Source organism: Parus major, chromosome Z (genome assembly GCF_001522545.3).
Source record: "Parus major isolate Abel chromosome Z, Parus_major1.1, whole genome shotgun sequence".
In the NCBI taxonomy this organism is placed as follows: domain Eukaryota; kingdom Metazoa; phylum Chordata; class Aves; order Passeriformes; family Paridae; genus Parus; species Parus major.
The window spans coordinates 24,897,333-24,913,808 of NC_031799.1; the positions used below are offsets into that span (position 1 = coordinate 24,897,333).

Below are 16,476 nucleotides of genomic sequence, written 5' to 3' on the forward strand. Positions count from 1 at the left end.
AGAGTCAGGGGAAGTTTGGTTGGAGTATCAAGAAAAGGTGTTTCACTCAGATGGTGGTTTGGCCCTGGAAGAGGCTCCCAAGGGAAGCAGTCACAGCACCAAGCCTGACAGAGTTCAAGAAGCATTTGGACAACAGTCTCAGGTACATGGTGTAATACTTGAGGGTGTCTGGTGCAGGGCCAGGAGCTGGACTTGGATAATCCTTGTGGGTCCCTTCCAAATCAGGATATTCCATGATTACCTGAACTGATATTGTGTATATATGTGTGCACTGTTTCTAATCAGTATGCTAGCAACTGAAAGTAATACTGTGGTATAATTATGAGATATTTGTCCAAGTTGTAAGCAATTATTTTATCTTTTTCCCTCTATCCAATGTGGTTTTTGAGTCATAAGTTTAGATATCCTTCAATTTTTCCTTCAGTTGGTCCTCCTTCTTTGTGAATTGTTTGATCCTTTTGTCAAAACTTTCCATCTTAGTGTTTTTTCACTGAGTCTTTAGCTTCACACTTTTATCTCAAAGATAATTATCCTACACTCTACACTATTAGAAGGAAACAATCTGTTTGCAAGACGTTTTTTAAGATGCCTTGTCTTGCCCATGGTCTAACTAGGTCACAGAGATTTGCTTTCATCTATCTTTAGAAGAAAGCTTATCCAGCATGGAGCTTCCTGAAATAGAAATAGGAGTGTATTTAGTGCTCCACTCACCTTCATGCTCTCCACCCAGCATTTCCAAGAATGACGGTATAAATAGAATCAACATGTCACAGATGATAGAGGGAAGATGTGTCTAGTTTTCCAACATAACCTCTGCCTGGCTGGCTAGATACAAGCACACAAACACACACATTCATGTAAGTGCATCCCTCAGGAGGGCTACAAGGATGTCACGAATTTATCAGAGAGAAAACTGGAGAGACCAAAGCCCAACTCGAATTTAGTCCAGCTATTGCCACAGAAAATAACAACTTCTATATATCCATTCACATCAAAAAGTGGGCCAAAGAGAATCTTCATTCTTTGTTGGATGTGGGGTGAAACTTAGCATCAAACAGTGAAGAAAAGGCTGAGATGCTTCCTGCTTTCTTTGCTTCAGTCTTGCATAGTCAGATCAGTTGTTCTCGGGGTGCTCATGCCTCTGAGCTGGAAGACAGACGGGGAACCAAATGAAGCCCCCATAATCCAAGGGGAAATAGTCAGCAACCTGCTGCAAGTCTGTGGGACTAATGGGATCTACCCAAGGGTACCAAGGGAGCTAGTGCAAGTGCTCACCAAGCTACTTTCCATAATTTACCAGCACTGCTGGGTGTCTGAGGAGGTCCCAGCTGAATGGAGGTTGGCAAATATGACTCCTACCTACAAGTAGGGTTGGAAGGAGGGTTGTAGAGCAGCTCCTGAGTGCCATCACACAGCAATTACAGAACATCTCAGCAGAGGATCTGGCTCAGCCAGCATGGGCTCATGAAAGGCAAGGCCTACTTTCCCAACAGGAACTCCTTCTGTGGCTCAGTGGAAGAGGGAAATGCTATGTATTCTGTCTTCCTGGGCTTCAGCAGAGCTTCTCACAGCATTTCCCACAACATTCTCCTGGAGAAACAGACAATTCATGGCCTCATGGGTGTTTCAAATTGTTTCCTATGTAAAAAAATGTCAGGATGCCTTGGGTCAGAGAGTGGTAGTGAATGGAGTTATATCCAGCTGGCAGATGGGAACCAGTGGTGTTTCCCAGGGCTCAACTCAGTACTGGGGCAAGACCTGTTTAATATCTTTATTGATGAATGTGAGGATCAAGCGTACCCTTGGTAAGTTTGTGGACAACACCAAGCTGTGTGGGAGTGTTGATCTGCTGGAGGGCAGGCAGGCTCTGCAGAGAGATCTGGACAGGCTGGATCATGGGCCAAGGCTGTACTGTGAGGTTCAACAAGGCCCAGAGCTGGGTCCTGCCCTCGGGTCACAACAGCCCCAGGCAGTGCCACAGGCTGGGGCAGAGTGGCTGGAAAGCTGCCCAGAGGAAAAGGACCTGGGGGTGCTGGTGACAGCAGCTGAACAGGAGCCAGCAGTGCCCAGGTGGCCAAGGAGGCCAATGGCATCCTGGCCTGGATCAGCAATGGTGTTCCCAGCAGGAGCTGGTTGTCCCCGTGTACTGGGCATTGGTGAGGCCTCAAATCCTGTTTTCAATTTTGGGCCCTTCATGACAAGGAAAATGTTGAGATGATGGAGTGTGTCCAGAGGTCAATAAAGCTGTTGAGAGGTCTGGAGCACAAGTCCTGTAAAGAATGGCTGGGGGAGCTGAGGTTGTTTCACTGGAGAAAGGGAGCCTCAGGGTAACATTTTCACTCTCTGCAACTGCCTGAAAGGAGGTTATAACCAGATGGGTATTTGCCTCTTCTCCCAGGTAACAAGTGACAGGACAAGAAGAAATGGCCTCAAGTTGTTCCAGGGAAAAAACCTCTTCACAGAAAAGGTGGTCCAGAACTGAACCAGGCTGTCCACAGAAGTGATTGAGTCACCATCCTTGGAGGTATTTAAAAGACGTATAGATGTGGTACTTAGAGACATGTTTTTGTCGTGGATTCAGCAGTTAATGGCAGGAATTGATAATCTTAAAGGTCTTTTCTAACAAAAGTTTTCTGATTCTATGACTCTAAAAGGACAAGGGAAAAGGTAGCAGCGTTATTTAAGATGAACCAAAATACATAACTAATGTTATAGATGAATCACAAATTCAGATGGAGTTCGCAGTATGACCATAAACGTGTTCCCCGCATGGACATAAAATTTTGCCAGGAGAAAATTATTATTCTGCCTGATCACATTGTATCATCAGATAGGCTCAAAGCATTTTTAGGTGTCAGTTACTCTGGAGTCCCAGGGGTTTTGTTGACATCAGTTCTACATTATTTTTATAGTGGTGATTTTGCCCACCTGTTTAGAAACAAACAAACAACAACAAAAAAATCATAGATAAAGCCCATTAAACTGAATGTAATTTGGAGAGTTGTCAAATGTCTTTCCTCCCCCAGATCTGCCAGGCAAATATCTCTGTGATTAAAACAAAGAAAATAAATTAATCTCCGCCTTCTTATTACAATACAAAGTGCGAGTAGCCAGGAAACATGGCGCAAAACCTGATGGTACACAGTGTCCTTAGATCACTTGGCCATTGTTTTCTCTCACAGCAGCACATGTTAATTATACAAAGAAGTTTAACATTTTTTGGCTTTGGCTTTTCATGTCACAACCATAATAAATGTGCATATTATTGTTTGTATTACCATATCCTTTAGATGCACCGCCAATTTCTAGAGCCTGCTCATGTGCAGCCAAGGACAGAATTTTGCCCACAACCAGACTGACTGAATTAAATTGGGCAGAAAAATTGCCATGAAGTAGTGTGTCACAGTACAGAAAGTTTATGTTGTAGAAATGTTGTATGGGTCAAATCTGCTGCAGGAAGACCAAAGCTTTTTTGCTTTTCACTTACCAATATAATTGTGCTTTAAAAGGCCTTTGTCTTATATAGACCTAAGAAATCCTTAGTTGTATTTATTTAAAAAACCCAACGGACTTCAAAACAATAAAAAGGTCAGTAGAATGTTAAATCCAGAAAAACATGAAGAAATAAACAGATATGTAGTTTCTTTTGCTTACTTTAAGGAATTTGGGCCACAGAGAAGAAAATTGAATATGATGAAGAATGAAGAATCAAGTTTTAATGTGGACAATACCCGAGCCTCTCCCTTCTCCCGCTGCCTGCAGCCACTCAGCCCTGTTATAAAGCCACACAGAACAACTCAATTTGATGAAGAATTCAGAATGCACCTCTCACATTTCCGCTATGGTCCTCCTTCTCTTGAAACCATGGAAACATTCCAAGGGTCCTTGGAAGGAGGGTCTCGTAAACGCAAGAGTATGCCAACAAAAATGCCTCCTCCCATCACCCTTGAGGATTCGTCATCATCACCAGATAGACCTGAAGATCACAATGATATAGGCTCTTCCAGTCTCCCCTTGGTGTTCCAACAGCCCACTCAACCCAAGTACAGCTCCCAGATGATTGACCTCTGCAACTTTGGTTTTCAATTCTACAGAACGCTGGAGCATTTTGGAACCAAGCCCATTAAGCAAGAACCAGTGAAGCCTAACATGGCATGGCCCAGTAGCCCAGCATTCATGCAGGGTCCTTACCCTTATTATCCTAAAGTCCACCCTGGCTTAATGTTTCCCTTCATTGTACCACCAAACTTTCATTTCAGGAACCCTTTCCAAATGAAAAGACCTCCAGAACCACCCTTCAGGAGGGCTGAAGTAAGAGAAAGTGGTGAAAACAAACAGAAAGTGGAAAGAGTAGATGTCAACCTTCAGATAGATGACAGCTACTATGTTGATGTGGGGGGAGAACAGAAACGCTGGCAATGTCCCATGTGTGAGAAGTCCTACACATCCAAGTACAATTTAGTCACTCATATCTTGGGACACAGCGGCATTAAGCCACATGCTTGCACCCGGTGTGGCAAGCTTTTCAAGCAGCTGAGCCACTTGCACACACATATGTTGACACACCAAGGCACTCGGCCACATAAGTGCCAGGTGTGTCACAAGGCTTTCACTCAAACCAGTCACCTTAAGAGACACATGATGCAACACAGTGACATCAAACCTTACAACTGCAGGATCTGTGGCAGGGGTTTTGCCTACCCCAGTGAGCTGAAAGCACATGAGTCTAAGCATGAGAGTGGACGAGAGAACATTTGTGTCGAATGTGGCCTGGACTTTCCAACTCTGGCCCAGCTGAAGAGACACCTAACCACCCACCGTGGCCCTATACAGTACAATTGCACTGAGTGTGATAAGACCTTCCAGTACCCAAGTCAGCTGCAAAACCACATGATGAAGCACAAAGACATCCGTCCATACATCTGTACCGAATGCGGCATGGAGTTTGTGCAGCCCCACCACCTGAAGCAACACTCCCTGACTCACAAGGTAAGCCAACTCTCACTTGCATCTGAAGGCAGTATGAGGATTACAGGCTACTAATAGAGATACATATAGGTACTTCCTCAGAAATGTGTCTCTTGCCAGCTGCAGAAGCTTATGCAGAAGCCCTTGCATTGGTGGCAGTCGTACCAGCCAGGTGTCTGTCAGGCTTAAGAAAGTACATGCAAATCCAAGTTTGTTATAAGCAGGAATTCAATTAAGCCCCCTGTATCACTTCCCCAAACTGGACTCACATCTCTCTGTTTCTTGGGTTTTTTTTTTGGAATGACCTACTGTAAAATTTTGTATCTACTGTATATATATATATACTGTATATATAACCACCTCCCTAGTACTGAAATTTTGAAGAATTAAGTTAATTTAAAAGATACATGGGTTTGTAGTGGACTGCAGGAAATAATAATAAAAAAAAAGTATGTTATTATTCATCAGATTTTGAAGAATCATTATAATGAGACATTTAAAAAACAAAACAACCCTAAGAAAATTTCCCCTTTGTGCATATGTTATCCAGAATAGCAGTTAATAGAAATGGACAAGCAGGATCATAATCATAGCCAATTCATATCAAGCAGCAGTCTTGCCACTGTTGACAGTGGTGACAACAGAGTCAGCTTAGGATAGGAGAAAGCTTTGGAACATTTCCGAAAAGATTGCTTTCAAAAATAGGAAAAATGTAATTGTTCTATTCAAGAGGCTCTGAAATTGACTATCCACTTTTACAAAAATAATAAGACAAGTCAAAACATCTCAGTTTAAAAAAAGTTTTCTCCTGGATTTGCATATTTTTCCTTTAACATTTGAATTCTGGCTTTCACATGAAAAACCTTAAAAATACAGAAAGCTACAGCACTTGAGTATTTTAGTCATGTATTCTTTGAAAACCGGACCTCTACTTCCACATTCGCTTTTTCTTTTCTGCTTCATGCTTATAATTTCTGTTCTTTCTGGAGATTCCCTGGTCTTCGGATTTACCATGCAAGACTCCACTAATTGAAAACTTGGTAGGTTTTTTTGTCACAGGAAATGAAATGCCCCTGAGCCCTTAGAGAGCTTCTGCTTCTTTGTCCACAGCCCCAGGTGGTTTCAGCTGTGAATATAATTTATAGTACTTAGCTGACTAAATGCAGCCTCATATCAGATGAGCAGACAGTTGAAACTGCTGGTGATGTTCAGTTTTAGCTTCGTAATTAGCTGTGAAAGCCACTGACAGTCATTTCACATCTCTTTAAAGAAGGCCTGCAGACGGAGTAATTGCTCTCAGCACCTCACTAGCAAATCCTTATTACCTTCAGCAAGTTAAACTCTTAAGCCATTTGGTAAAAAATTCTTTGATTTTCATGGTATATAAATCACTGTGAGAAGCTGACAGACTACATGGGTGGTCAAGAATATTGAATTATGCAGTAGTAAATTGAGTGGATAGCATAAAAAGTGATAGAAATGTTCTATAGACCTCATATAAAATGAAATCATTCCATTATGGTAACAGAAAATACCACTAAGAACAGGTTTTTCTCTTTGCAATAAATATGTCTAATCTTACTTAGTGATACTGTTTGACTACTCTCAGATTATTGTCTACAACTTTCTTCAAAATAGGTCTGTGCCTTTTTTATAATCCAGTCACATTCAACTATTAAAGGCAGGCACTACTTTAGTCTTTTAACTTCTGGGCTTTTATTCTTGGTCAGTAATTGTATACGTTTGATCAATACTTAAGCAGCAGAGCAGGAAAGGGAAGCTCTGACACTGACTGTGTTTGACTGATTTGTAAACAGACTTTATTATTTCATTTAGCTTACATTTTGTTTTACTTCTCTGCTTCTCAGAAGCTTGTAAGAATTTCTCAGGAGAAAATACATAGGTATCTTGAAAAATGTTAAAAGTGAAAAAATTTATCATCAACTTTGCTAATGCAGAATGAATAATTCATAAGTTGGTGTACTGATGATTAAATTACCTAGAAAATTTTCTGTCTACAGAATTTTTCATGTCTTTCAGGGTGTGAAAGAGCACAAATGTGGAATCTGCGGCCGGGAATTTACCCTGCTGGCCAACATGAAGCGACATGTCCTGATCCACACCAATATCAGAGCATATCAATGCCATTTGTGCTTCAAGAGCTTTGTGCAAAAGCAGACTCTCAAGGCCCACATGATTGTTCATTCTGATGTCAAACCCTTTAAATGCAAGGTAAGCACATCTGTTGGCAGAGGCATTAATGTACGTATGTAATATATATAAATAACACAGGTGTATTTCTCTAATATTGCCATTTTATGATATGGCAGAATTAGAAAAACAAAACTTGCTAACACATACTGCAGTTGCATTTCAAAATTAGCATAAACCAATTTGATTTTCTTTCTTTATCCAGGTTCTGCTTATGTAGCACAAAATAATGGAGGTAAATAGCTGTGGTTTACTCCCTTTCCCTTCAGTATCATTCATCCTCACATAGTTTTGGGGTCTTTTTTTCCCGTGGTCATTTAAGTTTGAGGACAATAAACATATCTGACATTTGCTTAGTACAGCCACTCAAACAGAAGTTTAAGTGCTTAATAGCTTGAAACACTGGCAAAAAGCATAAATCAAGTCATGGACCCTACAGAGGATCATGGAAAAACAGCAGCCACAACTTCACACAGTGATGCTCTGCAACAGTCCAAGAAAGAAGTCAGAAAAAGCCACAGCAAAATAAAACTACAGAAGGGATTTGAATGGGCCAAGTGTAATTACCAGACTGAAGTTCAGGGCAGGGTATCAGTATGCTAACAAAACCACCACTGAGACCACCTGGCCTTTCTCAAGTCTTGTGCAAATTCCAGTTTGCTTCCCCCCAGCACCGGAGGCTAAGGTTCCCTTTCCATCCTCTCTTCTCCTCCCTCCCCATAAAACTTTAAGTCTCTGTTGACCCATTTACTTCTAATATTTTCCTTATTAATTATTTGTAGCTATATTCTTACTCAGCATTGGATGCTACATCAGTCCTTTTTCTGCCTATCTGGTTCATTACTGTAGTCATACCTTGTGAAGTCAAAGATTGTAGATTTTTTCCCACTTTAATTTGTTCTACGCTGGCTGTAAATACAGAGTGGAGCTTATATATAAGTAACAGCAGACTGATTTGAAAGCAATTTCTAGAACTCTTTCGTCCTACATCTTCATAGTATTGAATATTTTCTTAAAAGAAACATTTCATGAGGAAGCAGAGATGGATGAAAAATTTTAAAATTAATTATTTTTTCTTGAGAAAATGTAGAATTTCAAAATGTCATAGGAATATATGATATTCAGTCCTAGTTTTAGTAAGAAAATGTCAAAATGAATCTTTCTGACTTCATCATTTTGCTTTCTTAAAATAAATTTCTTTGAAAAATTAACAGCAAAGACATTCAACTTCAGTATTTTGTTTTATTTTAATTTAAGTCTCACGAGAACAGTATTTTGTATGGTACATTATTATATATTATATAGCTTACATTATTCTATATTGATAAAAATAATTTCTGTTACTGAAATTCTTATGATGTAACATGTCAGGTCTGCAGGAGGTTTTCATTCGTTCATAACATCTGCAAACCTGTCTTTTTGTTCTTGTTTGGTTGAAGTCCTCCTCTGACTCCTCAAACTTCAGAAAATAAATTAAATTTTTTGGATCAGATTTTGTAGGTGCAGTATGTAGATCCACATGACTTTTTTTGGGTACGTGCAGATTAGCTGGAAGGCTGTGTTCAGCTCAGTGTTTGATGATGACAGACTATTGAAACTTAGAGAGGGCAATAGTTGGAACTGGGAAACAGAGTATCACCAGTATGTTTTCCAGACAGTAACAAAAGCTCTACAGGAACACCTGTTTTTCTTATTTTTTTACTTTTCTGTCCCCACCCAGTGTTCCTATGAGGAAAGAAACAAGCACAGTGAATCTATTTCTCATATGGCTGGAGGGGTATGAATCAACATCAGTGGCCCTGACAGTGAAGACTGCAACAATAAGCAGAAGCAGAATCTGGAGTTGCTTTTTTGCATTAGGAACATCCTAACATTACCTCTCTGACAGAACCCTCAAAGTCTCTTGAAAGCAAATATTTCTGACTGGTAGTTGCAGGGTTAAGGCAATGACCAGATAGCAGCCTTTTGGCACCAAGCTCCTCCTCAGCAGAAGGAAGGATATAGCTGTATGAACAGCCTGCTTAACAATGGCTCACATGTCCCTGGGGAACCGCCTGCAAATAGATTTCATCTTGCTTTCTCTTGTACTTTTCAAAGCTTCCTGTTTTCTCACGGTCCTTTTGGACAGTTTACAGTCATTCTCCCTCTCCTTCTTTCTTTGAGGAAAGGAACACCCTTCTTATGAAGAAAAAAAAAAAAAGAAGAAGAAGAATGCAAGGGAAAGAGAGCACAGCAGTAGCCTTTATACTTCACCACATGCAATGGTTTTCTTTACCTTTTTCTCACAGCAAAAAAAAACATGATCTTTCCTATGTGTCTAATCACAGCTAAGCACATACTATCAGAAGTGACCAAGTAGCAAATAGTTGTCCCTTCTGTTTCCTCATCCAGCTGGAGCCTGGATCTCAGTTTGATTATCCTCTGAAGAGTGAACTTGTCTGTAGCACTTACAGACCTGAGCCTAAGTTGCCTTGTTTATTTTTGTTCAAGAAAAAAACTTGAGGAGTTATGAAGGTATTCCACCAGCTGGTTCAACATTACTAATTCAGATTTGTAGAGAAAAATTCCATGAAATTTACTGTAGCTTTTGGTGCTAAAGTAATCAAATGTATAAACCTCAAATAAATGATGCAATGAATTTCTCTTCAGCCCAGACAAATATCTGCAACAGATGTTTTGAACACCACTTTTTTCTCCATCTAAAAAATGCATTTTTTAAACAGGAGTCAAAATCAAAGAAAATGTGAGAGAGAAGTACTTTGAGAAGAAACAAAACAAGTGACAAATCTAGAGGGACAATACTTCACATCCTGGCTTAGGACAAAATCTAGGGTTGAGCTAATGTAGACTTTTCTAGCCAACTATACTGAAGTCCATTTCACCAGCCAGTGCAAAGAAGTCTGTTCAACAGACCTGCAGCGGAGGTGTTCTCGTCAAGACTTAAATTTATTTTTTTTTGTCTAAATTAGACAGTCTAACATAAAGTCTACAAGGAAACCATGTTGTTCCTGATATCCCAAGTTCTCTTATATAAACTTCTCATCTCCCTGAGTGCTATGTTGCACTGTCGTGGGTTCTGCTGGAACTCCTCCCATGCAACTGTCTCAGGGTCATCTTTCACACTCTGCTTATCAGTGTTCACAAGCCTGTCATGTCAGAGACAAAGAAAATCTTGCACAATCTTCTAGTATGATCTGCAGACTCAGGCTCTTAACTGAGTGTTAACCAGATTAAGTTGCAGTTTTCCAGCATACGAGTGAGAAGCATATTTCCTTTTACAGTTGGATCTTAGATATTCATCCGAAAGGTGTCTCATGCCTTTTTGAAATGACCAGTAAAACAAATTATGCCACAGAGACCCATCATTCTGAAAAAAAAATTTCCCTATCTGCATTTCTTTAATTTTCCTGCCACACCTCTGCACTCTAGTGCCATTTCCTCATGTCCCCAGAGGACATTTCAGGACAAGAACACATTACACATCTCTAAGATGTGCCTGACCCTGGGAAATGGAAAACCTATCAATTTTATTCAGAGACACAGAATTTTTATGCTGTAAAGAACTATCCTTTACCAAGTCCCTGTCTTTTCAGTATGAAGAAAGAGAAACAAATATTGTATTGCCTTAAGAGAAAGCAACTAAAAGCTCCTCCTAAATAAATTTAAATACTCAAGACCTTATAAAGGTAAGGGTTTGAATGCAGTACTGAAGCCACTCCCCTACTCAACATGATTTTCCTTGGCTACCAGTTACGACAGAGAAGACCTAGCTATAGGAAAGCAAGTTCTGGTGAAAACATGTCAGCCAAAATGCAAGCAGATAACCAGAAGCCTTCAGCAAAGAGGTGTTAGAGAGAGGTATTATTGTTGACATTTGTGTAGCAAGAGTAATATTGACATGTTACAGATTGTTCCAGCAGCTGTCAAGATACAATCAGCTGCGGCTACTGCTGTTACTCCTTGCAAATTTTCTCTTCTCATTAGTACTCTCAATAGTAAACAAGAATCTGTTTCCTCCCAGCACTTTCTGAGCTATATTGTGGTTCCATCATTTCTCTGAGTGTAAATAATCCTGCATATGAACTTTCTTTCAATACGAAGAAGACAGTATTCTTTCCTCACTGGATGGATGACCCTTGGAAACAGCTAACTTACTTCTAAAATTAGTTATTCACTTTCAGTGGCTATTCTTTTTTATCACTAACCATCTTGTCTTACACTTTGCTAATAAATTTATTTGCTAGAGTTTTAATTTTAGCAAAATTACAGACAGAAAAAAACGAAAGGGTACATATGCAGATGAAGTAAATAATTTTTTGAAAAACAAGTGAATGTTTTGAGACTCCTTCTTTTGCAGCACTGACTCAGCTATAGTTTTTGTTTTAAAACAGTACACCTGCTAATTTTTTTATTAATGAACTGATTCAATTTTCCGTCAAGCGAGGACTTAAAACACAAAGCATATGGTACTGTTTCTCCAAGGATCCTTTCACTATCTACGTTTCATCCAGATATTCCAGCTAATGACTATTTGAATTTGCTTCTGCAAGTTCTCTATCAGTTCTTCTGTAATACCCAAATAAATAAGATTGGAATTCAGATTATACAAAAAGTATGGTAAAAATCTGATGGAGCCTTAGTAATTTCTATTTAGTAATTTTATGCCAGATGGTTACCCTGTTAGATGAAGGTTTCAGTTACTCAGTAATGGTGACTCTGATTCATATAGTAATAAGAATAATTTTTAAACATTAAAATTCAATGGCATGTCAGGAAAAAAAAAAAAAAGAAACCGAACAGAATTTTGCAGAGGATGGAAATAGCCACTTGAATATGAATAAAATTATAAGGAAAGACCAGAAGACAAATAATACTGGATGACTGTAATAGTGATGTCAAACTCTCGTGTCTTAAGAATACATAAGAGTCCAGACGACAAAAAGACCCATCAAAATAAACAGCAATGAATAAAACCCACCCTTATTGTTCCATCAAAAGGAAAATTTCACGATCAATGTCTTGAGCTGGCAGGAACATGCTTCAGGGAAAGCTGAGTCATTCTTGCAGCCTCATGACTGTTTAAATTGTAGCTTGTTCACCGGAGACACTGAAACACAGCAGTGGATAAACAAATGATGAAAGAATCGGGGAAAAAATGGGTGAGCAAGAAACACAGAAAAACAAGGAATTGCTTTTTCTAACTTTAAGCAGAATGTGCAGCCATTTAATTTCCATTTAAAGAGAAGTAGTATTCTGCTTGACTGTTTCACAGAGACCATTAATTGGTTTTATTGTATAGTTCCATTTCTGCTTGACATTGCTCTTGACTAAAGGCTAGATGTATAAACTAAAATGGAATGGTTTACCAGGGCAGAAACTTGTACTTTGAACATCATTCATGTTAAGAGCCTTCCAGATTACTCCCTTTAGTCTTTCCCCTCCTTACAACAACATTGATTGTTTTTTGGGAATCCTTGACTATGTGTGCTGGTCACCAATATTAAAAAATATCAGCAGTTCAGAATGCCTCAGATACTCAACCACATATTTTCAATCATATATTTTTTCCTGGAGGATTTTTGCCTGGAATTTGAAAAACATATTGCAGCCAAAAACCGACAGAGTTTAAGTTGAGAAGTGTAGTTCTTATTTCCTTTAAAAATGTTGTCCTTGAAAAAACTGCTTCAAATTAATAATTTTCATTTTTATCACTTTTACAGCTGTGTGGAAAGGAGTTCAACAGGATGCACAATTTAATGGGACACATGCACTTGCACTCAGATAGCAAGCCATTTAAGTGCCTCTACTGCCCCAGCAAATTCACCTTGAAGGGGAACCTAACCAGGCACATGAAAGTCAAACATGGGGTCATGGAAAGAGGATTTCATTCTCAAGGTAATAATTTCCAGCAAGATTATTCTTTGTGAGATACAAATATGCATAGCAGTAAACACAAATGGTCTTTCTACTACAGAGCCACAAATTTGTGTCATAGATCCAACACTATTCCTAAAGATAGAACCCCATAGGTGCTATTAGCTATATTACTATAGTGTTACATGTCCCAGATAAATCATAAATTAATCCTAAATTGACAGAAAAAGAAAATCTGAAACACTTATGGTCCTTTCTCACTGCTTATTGGATTCCAGTCTGGAACAGGGATGGAATCCTCAATGGGTCTACATCCAGGAGCCTTTGTCATTCTGTACTGTTTTGACACAGCTGGTGTAAGATGAAGGCCATAGGATCAAGATCCTATTTACAAGGAAGCAGATGAACAGAAGGGGATATTCCTCAAAGTATAAGTCCCACAGTATAACAATTTTTGACTATCAAGACCAACCTGCAAAGCATTTCCTGTCTGCCACCTACCACATATACTTCCTAAAGTCATCCTCATGGTGTACGCAGATTAATGCTATCTAAAGAAGTGGGGGAATATTAGAATATTTTGAGGACTTGGGTATTCAAGGTATGTTTTTTAAGATTTTGCAGATAAATAATTGTTTATTTAATGTATATTATAAAGACTTCTTGGTGTTCCTCATATTCAAGCTTTAGGGCAGCTTAGCACATGTGTAAAACTCTCTAATGACATTTGGTATAAAATGTTTGAAGATCCTAATGGTTAAGAAAGTAAGTGTTTTTTCTGTAAATCTCCTACAGCATCATGCTAGTTACACAATTGCTTGTAATTGGAGATTACCTAAGAGCTTTTCATTGTACAGAGATCCTGTGGCCCTTGAGGCTCACCAGATACGAGAAAATTTGTGAGGCCTGATAACTGTATACAAATCCTTTTACCAATTACACCTTTTTGCAAAATAACATCTGCTATCCAGTGAGACTACATAGATCCTTCAGAAACTGGATTCAATTACTGAGGGGAAAATAAAAAAAAAAACCTACAAAAAAACCCCCAAAAAAATCAAAAGCAAGCAAAATACTGACTTTCATAGGAATTTGCTATTGGGTGAAATCCTCACCTTGTATTGTCAGTAGTCTTTAATGAAGCTGGCTTATGGCTGCAGTATCTAAATTCTTTTGAAAATATCCTGATGATGTTTGGGGCATATTTGAGTCCACAGATGCCTCTTGGATAATCTGTATTTCCAGGAAGAGGGAAGACACTGACAAATACTAAGACAAAGCAGATCCAGGATTAGATGCTTATTTATGTACCCTGCTCAAAATCATTTGTTTATAAAGATTTCCTCAAACTAAAGCACTATCTAATGCATAGATCTTTTCAGTTGATTGTTTCTCAGTAGATGAAAGGGGAAAAATTAAGGAGAATCATAGACCGCTGACACTGTTGTCTTTTCATTTTTAAAGTGTTAACTTTGAACTACAGCATCCACAGAACAAATACATTACCAGGTTTTTAGTCTCTTCCACTCCTCTGAAAAATAAGATACAGAACCTGGGACTTGGATTATGGACTTTAGATTCAAGTTTTCTTTTTAAAAAAGACTAGGAAGGAGGAAGCGAGTAGGTTGATTGGCAAAATACAGTTTACAAAAGGCCAGACCATTTAACTTTTCTTCACAGCTGCATCATTCAGAGTCTGGCTGTATAAAACATTGTTTTTTGTGTCCTAACCTGCCTGCGAAGTGTATACAATAGCACTCCTTTTTGCAGCACCTCAAAAGAGATGCCATGAGATGTAAACTCGTGCAAGAGATTAAGTACTTGGAGATAACTGGATGGAAGTCAGTGGTAAAATATGAAATACAGAGACACCTCAGATTTTGGTTTTAGCCATGTATCAAGTAGTAAAATTTCCTATATATAATTTTTTCCTTTTCTCCTCCCTTCAAACCACTCCAAGGTTTTGGAAGAGGAAGGATTGCTCTGTCCCAGACAAATGTCTTGAGAAGCTTGGAACAGGAAGAGCCATTTGATCTTTCCCAGAAAAGCCAAGGGAAGGGAGTCTCATTTCATTCTGATGGTGAGAGTGCCAAGGGAAGCTCATGCCAGGAAGAAGAGGAAGACAACTGCTATGAGGCAGAGCGGTACAGCCCTGCCACGAACCATGATGATGACAACAAGCTGTACATGGCTCAAGATCTCTCTGGCAAACCTGAGTGCATGATGAAGGACTTCAGAGAGTCCTACTGCAAGGAGAAGGAAGAGGTGTTAAGTGAGGGAGGACTGGGGAAGAGAATAGGAAATTCAGACAAAGAGGAGAGACATGGAGAGGGAGAGCTTGCAAACAACAAAGAACATCTCAGCTTTCGATCTTTTGAAAAGGCCAGACTTGATCAGTCTCTCTCTGATTACTTGTATTTCAAGCACAGGAATAAGAGTTTGAAAGAATTGCTGGAAAGAAAAATGGAAAAACAAACAATGCTTATAGGCATTTAAAATGGACATCTTAAAACAGCTTGAAAATGGTAACCAGATAGATTTTAACATGAATTGTAAGCTACTAAAGCCTGGAAGTCTGTAGTATGTAGAAATAATTAAGCCAAATTATTAAAAATAATTTAGGGTAAAAGACATACATTACAATAATAAAGCAGCCTGAGGTCACCAAGAATTGCAATAGATACTGAAAAATAACACTTTTGTATTTATCCATTTAATGTATAACAGACAATGGGTTGGGTACAGAAGTTTACTTCCTATTGTATGGGGATAGATAATTACATGCAATTTTCTACTTAGCAGAAAGCAACATACTCTAGCATCTGATTTGTTATCTGACTAAATATATATGAACGCTTCTAATCATATGCCTCAAAAATATCTGAAAATACAAAGTATTTCACATTAAGCCAGAGTTTTATTAAACATGGCATGCATGAAAATGCTGTCAACATTCAAAACTAACGCAGTCCAAATACTTTGATTTACTGAAGTGACTTTTAGTTCAACTACTTACAATGAGAAATGGGAAACCAATTAATAAGAAATAATATTGTCTTGGGAGGCAGTAAATGACAGTTCTGTAAGAGTTTGAAAGGACTGGAATTTATTACAAAGGCTAGTCCTCTGGCATGAGGAATGTTTGTGCTTTGCTGTGTTTCAGCCAGTATGGGAGCATTCAGAAATTCTTGAAGTGAAATAGCATAGATTGTATTGACATTTTGCTCTACTGCCTGCTTTGACCAATACATTTACTGGGCAGCATCAGCATGCAGCATTCACAATCTTGCCATACTTACACATAACACAGTATGAGTCATTTAATAGAAAAATTAAGCAGCTTTGCCATTTATTTCTTCAGTTTATCATGACTAGTAAGGATAATGTTGAAATACACAGATCTGATAAAAGATTGTTTCAGAA

The 16,476-nt window shown here is 38.8% G+C and overlaps 1 protein-coding gene and 1 long non-coding RNA gene across 9 annotated transcripts in view; one reads left to right on the forward strand and one right to left on the reverse strand.

The window, feature by feature from the left end:
• Nucleotides 1-16,017, forward strand: part of ZNF366 (zinc finger protein 366) — a 31,962-nt gene extending 15,945 nt beyond the window's left edge. For 4 of the 8 annotated variants that reach the window (XM_033520589.1, XM_033520591.1, XM_033520592.1 and 1 more), the window contains 5 exons: nt 2,399-2,524; nt 3,291-4,989; nt 7,009-7,200; nt 12,900-13,074; nt 15,014-15,549. In XM_033520589.1, coding sequence (XP_033376480.1) covers nt 3,598-4,989; nt 7,009-7,200; nt 12,900-13,074; nt 15,014-15,549 — 2,295 coding nt within the window. In that variant the 5' untranslated portion in view covers nt 2,399-2,524; nt 3,291-3,597. Of the gene's footprint in view, nt 1-2,398; nt 2,525-3,290; nt 4,990-7,008; nt 7,201-12,899; nt 13,075-15,013 lie in introns of all 8 variants that reach the window. The other 4 variants (XM_015614870.2, XM_015614869.3, XM_015614865.3 and 1 more) reach the window with 2 other exon arrangements.
• On the reverse strand, nt 12,048-15,005 carry LOC117245629. The gene is made up of 2 exons (XR_004500516.1): nt 14,169-15,005; nt 12,048-12,286 (listed from the first exon to the last, which is right to left on the reverse strand). It is a non-coding gene; the product is annotated as an uncharacterized LOC117245629 (long non-coding RNA).
• Nucleotides 16,018-16,476: the final 459 nt, after the last annotated feature.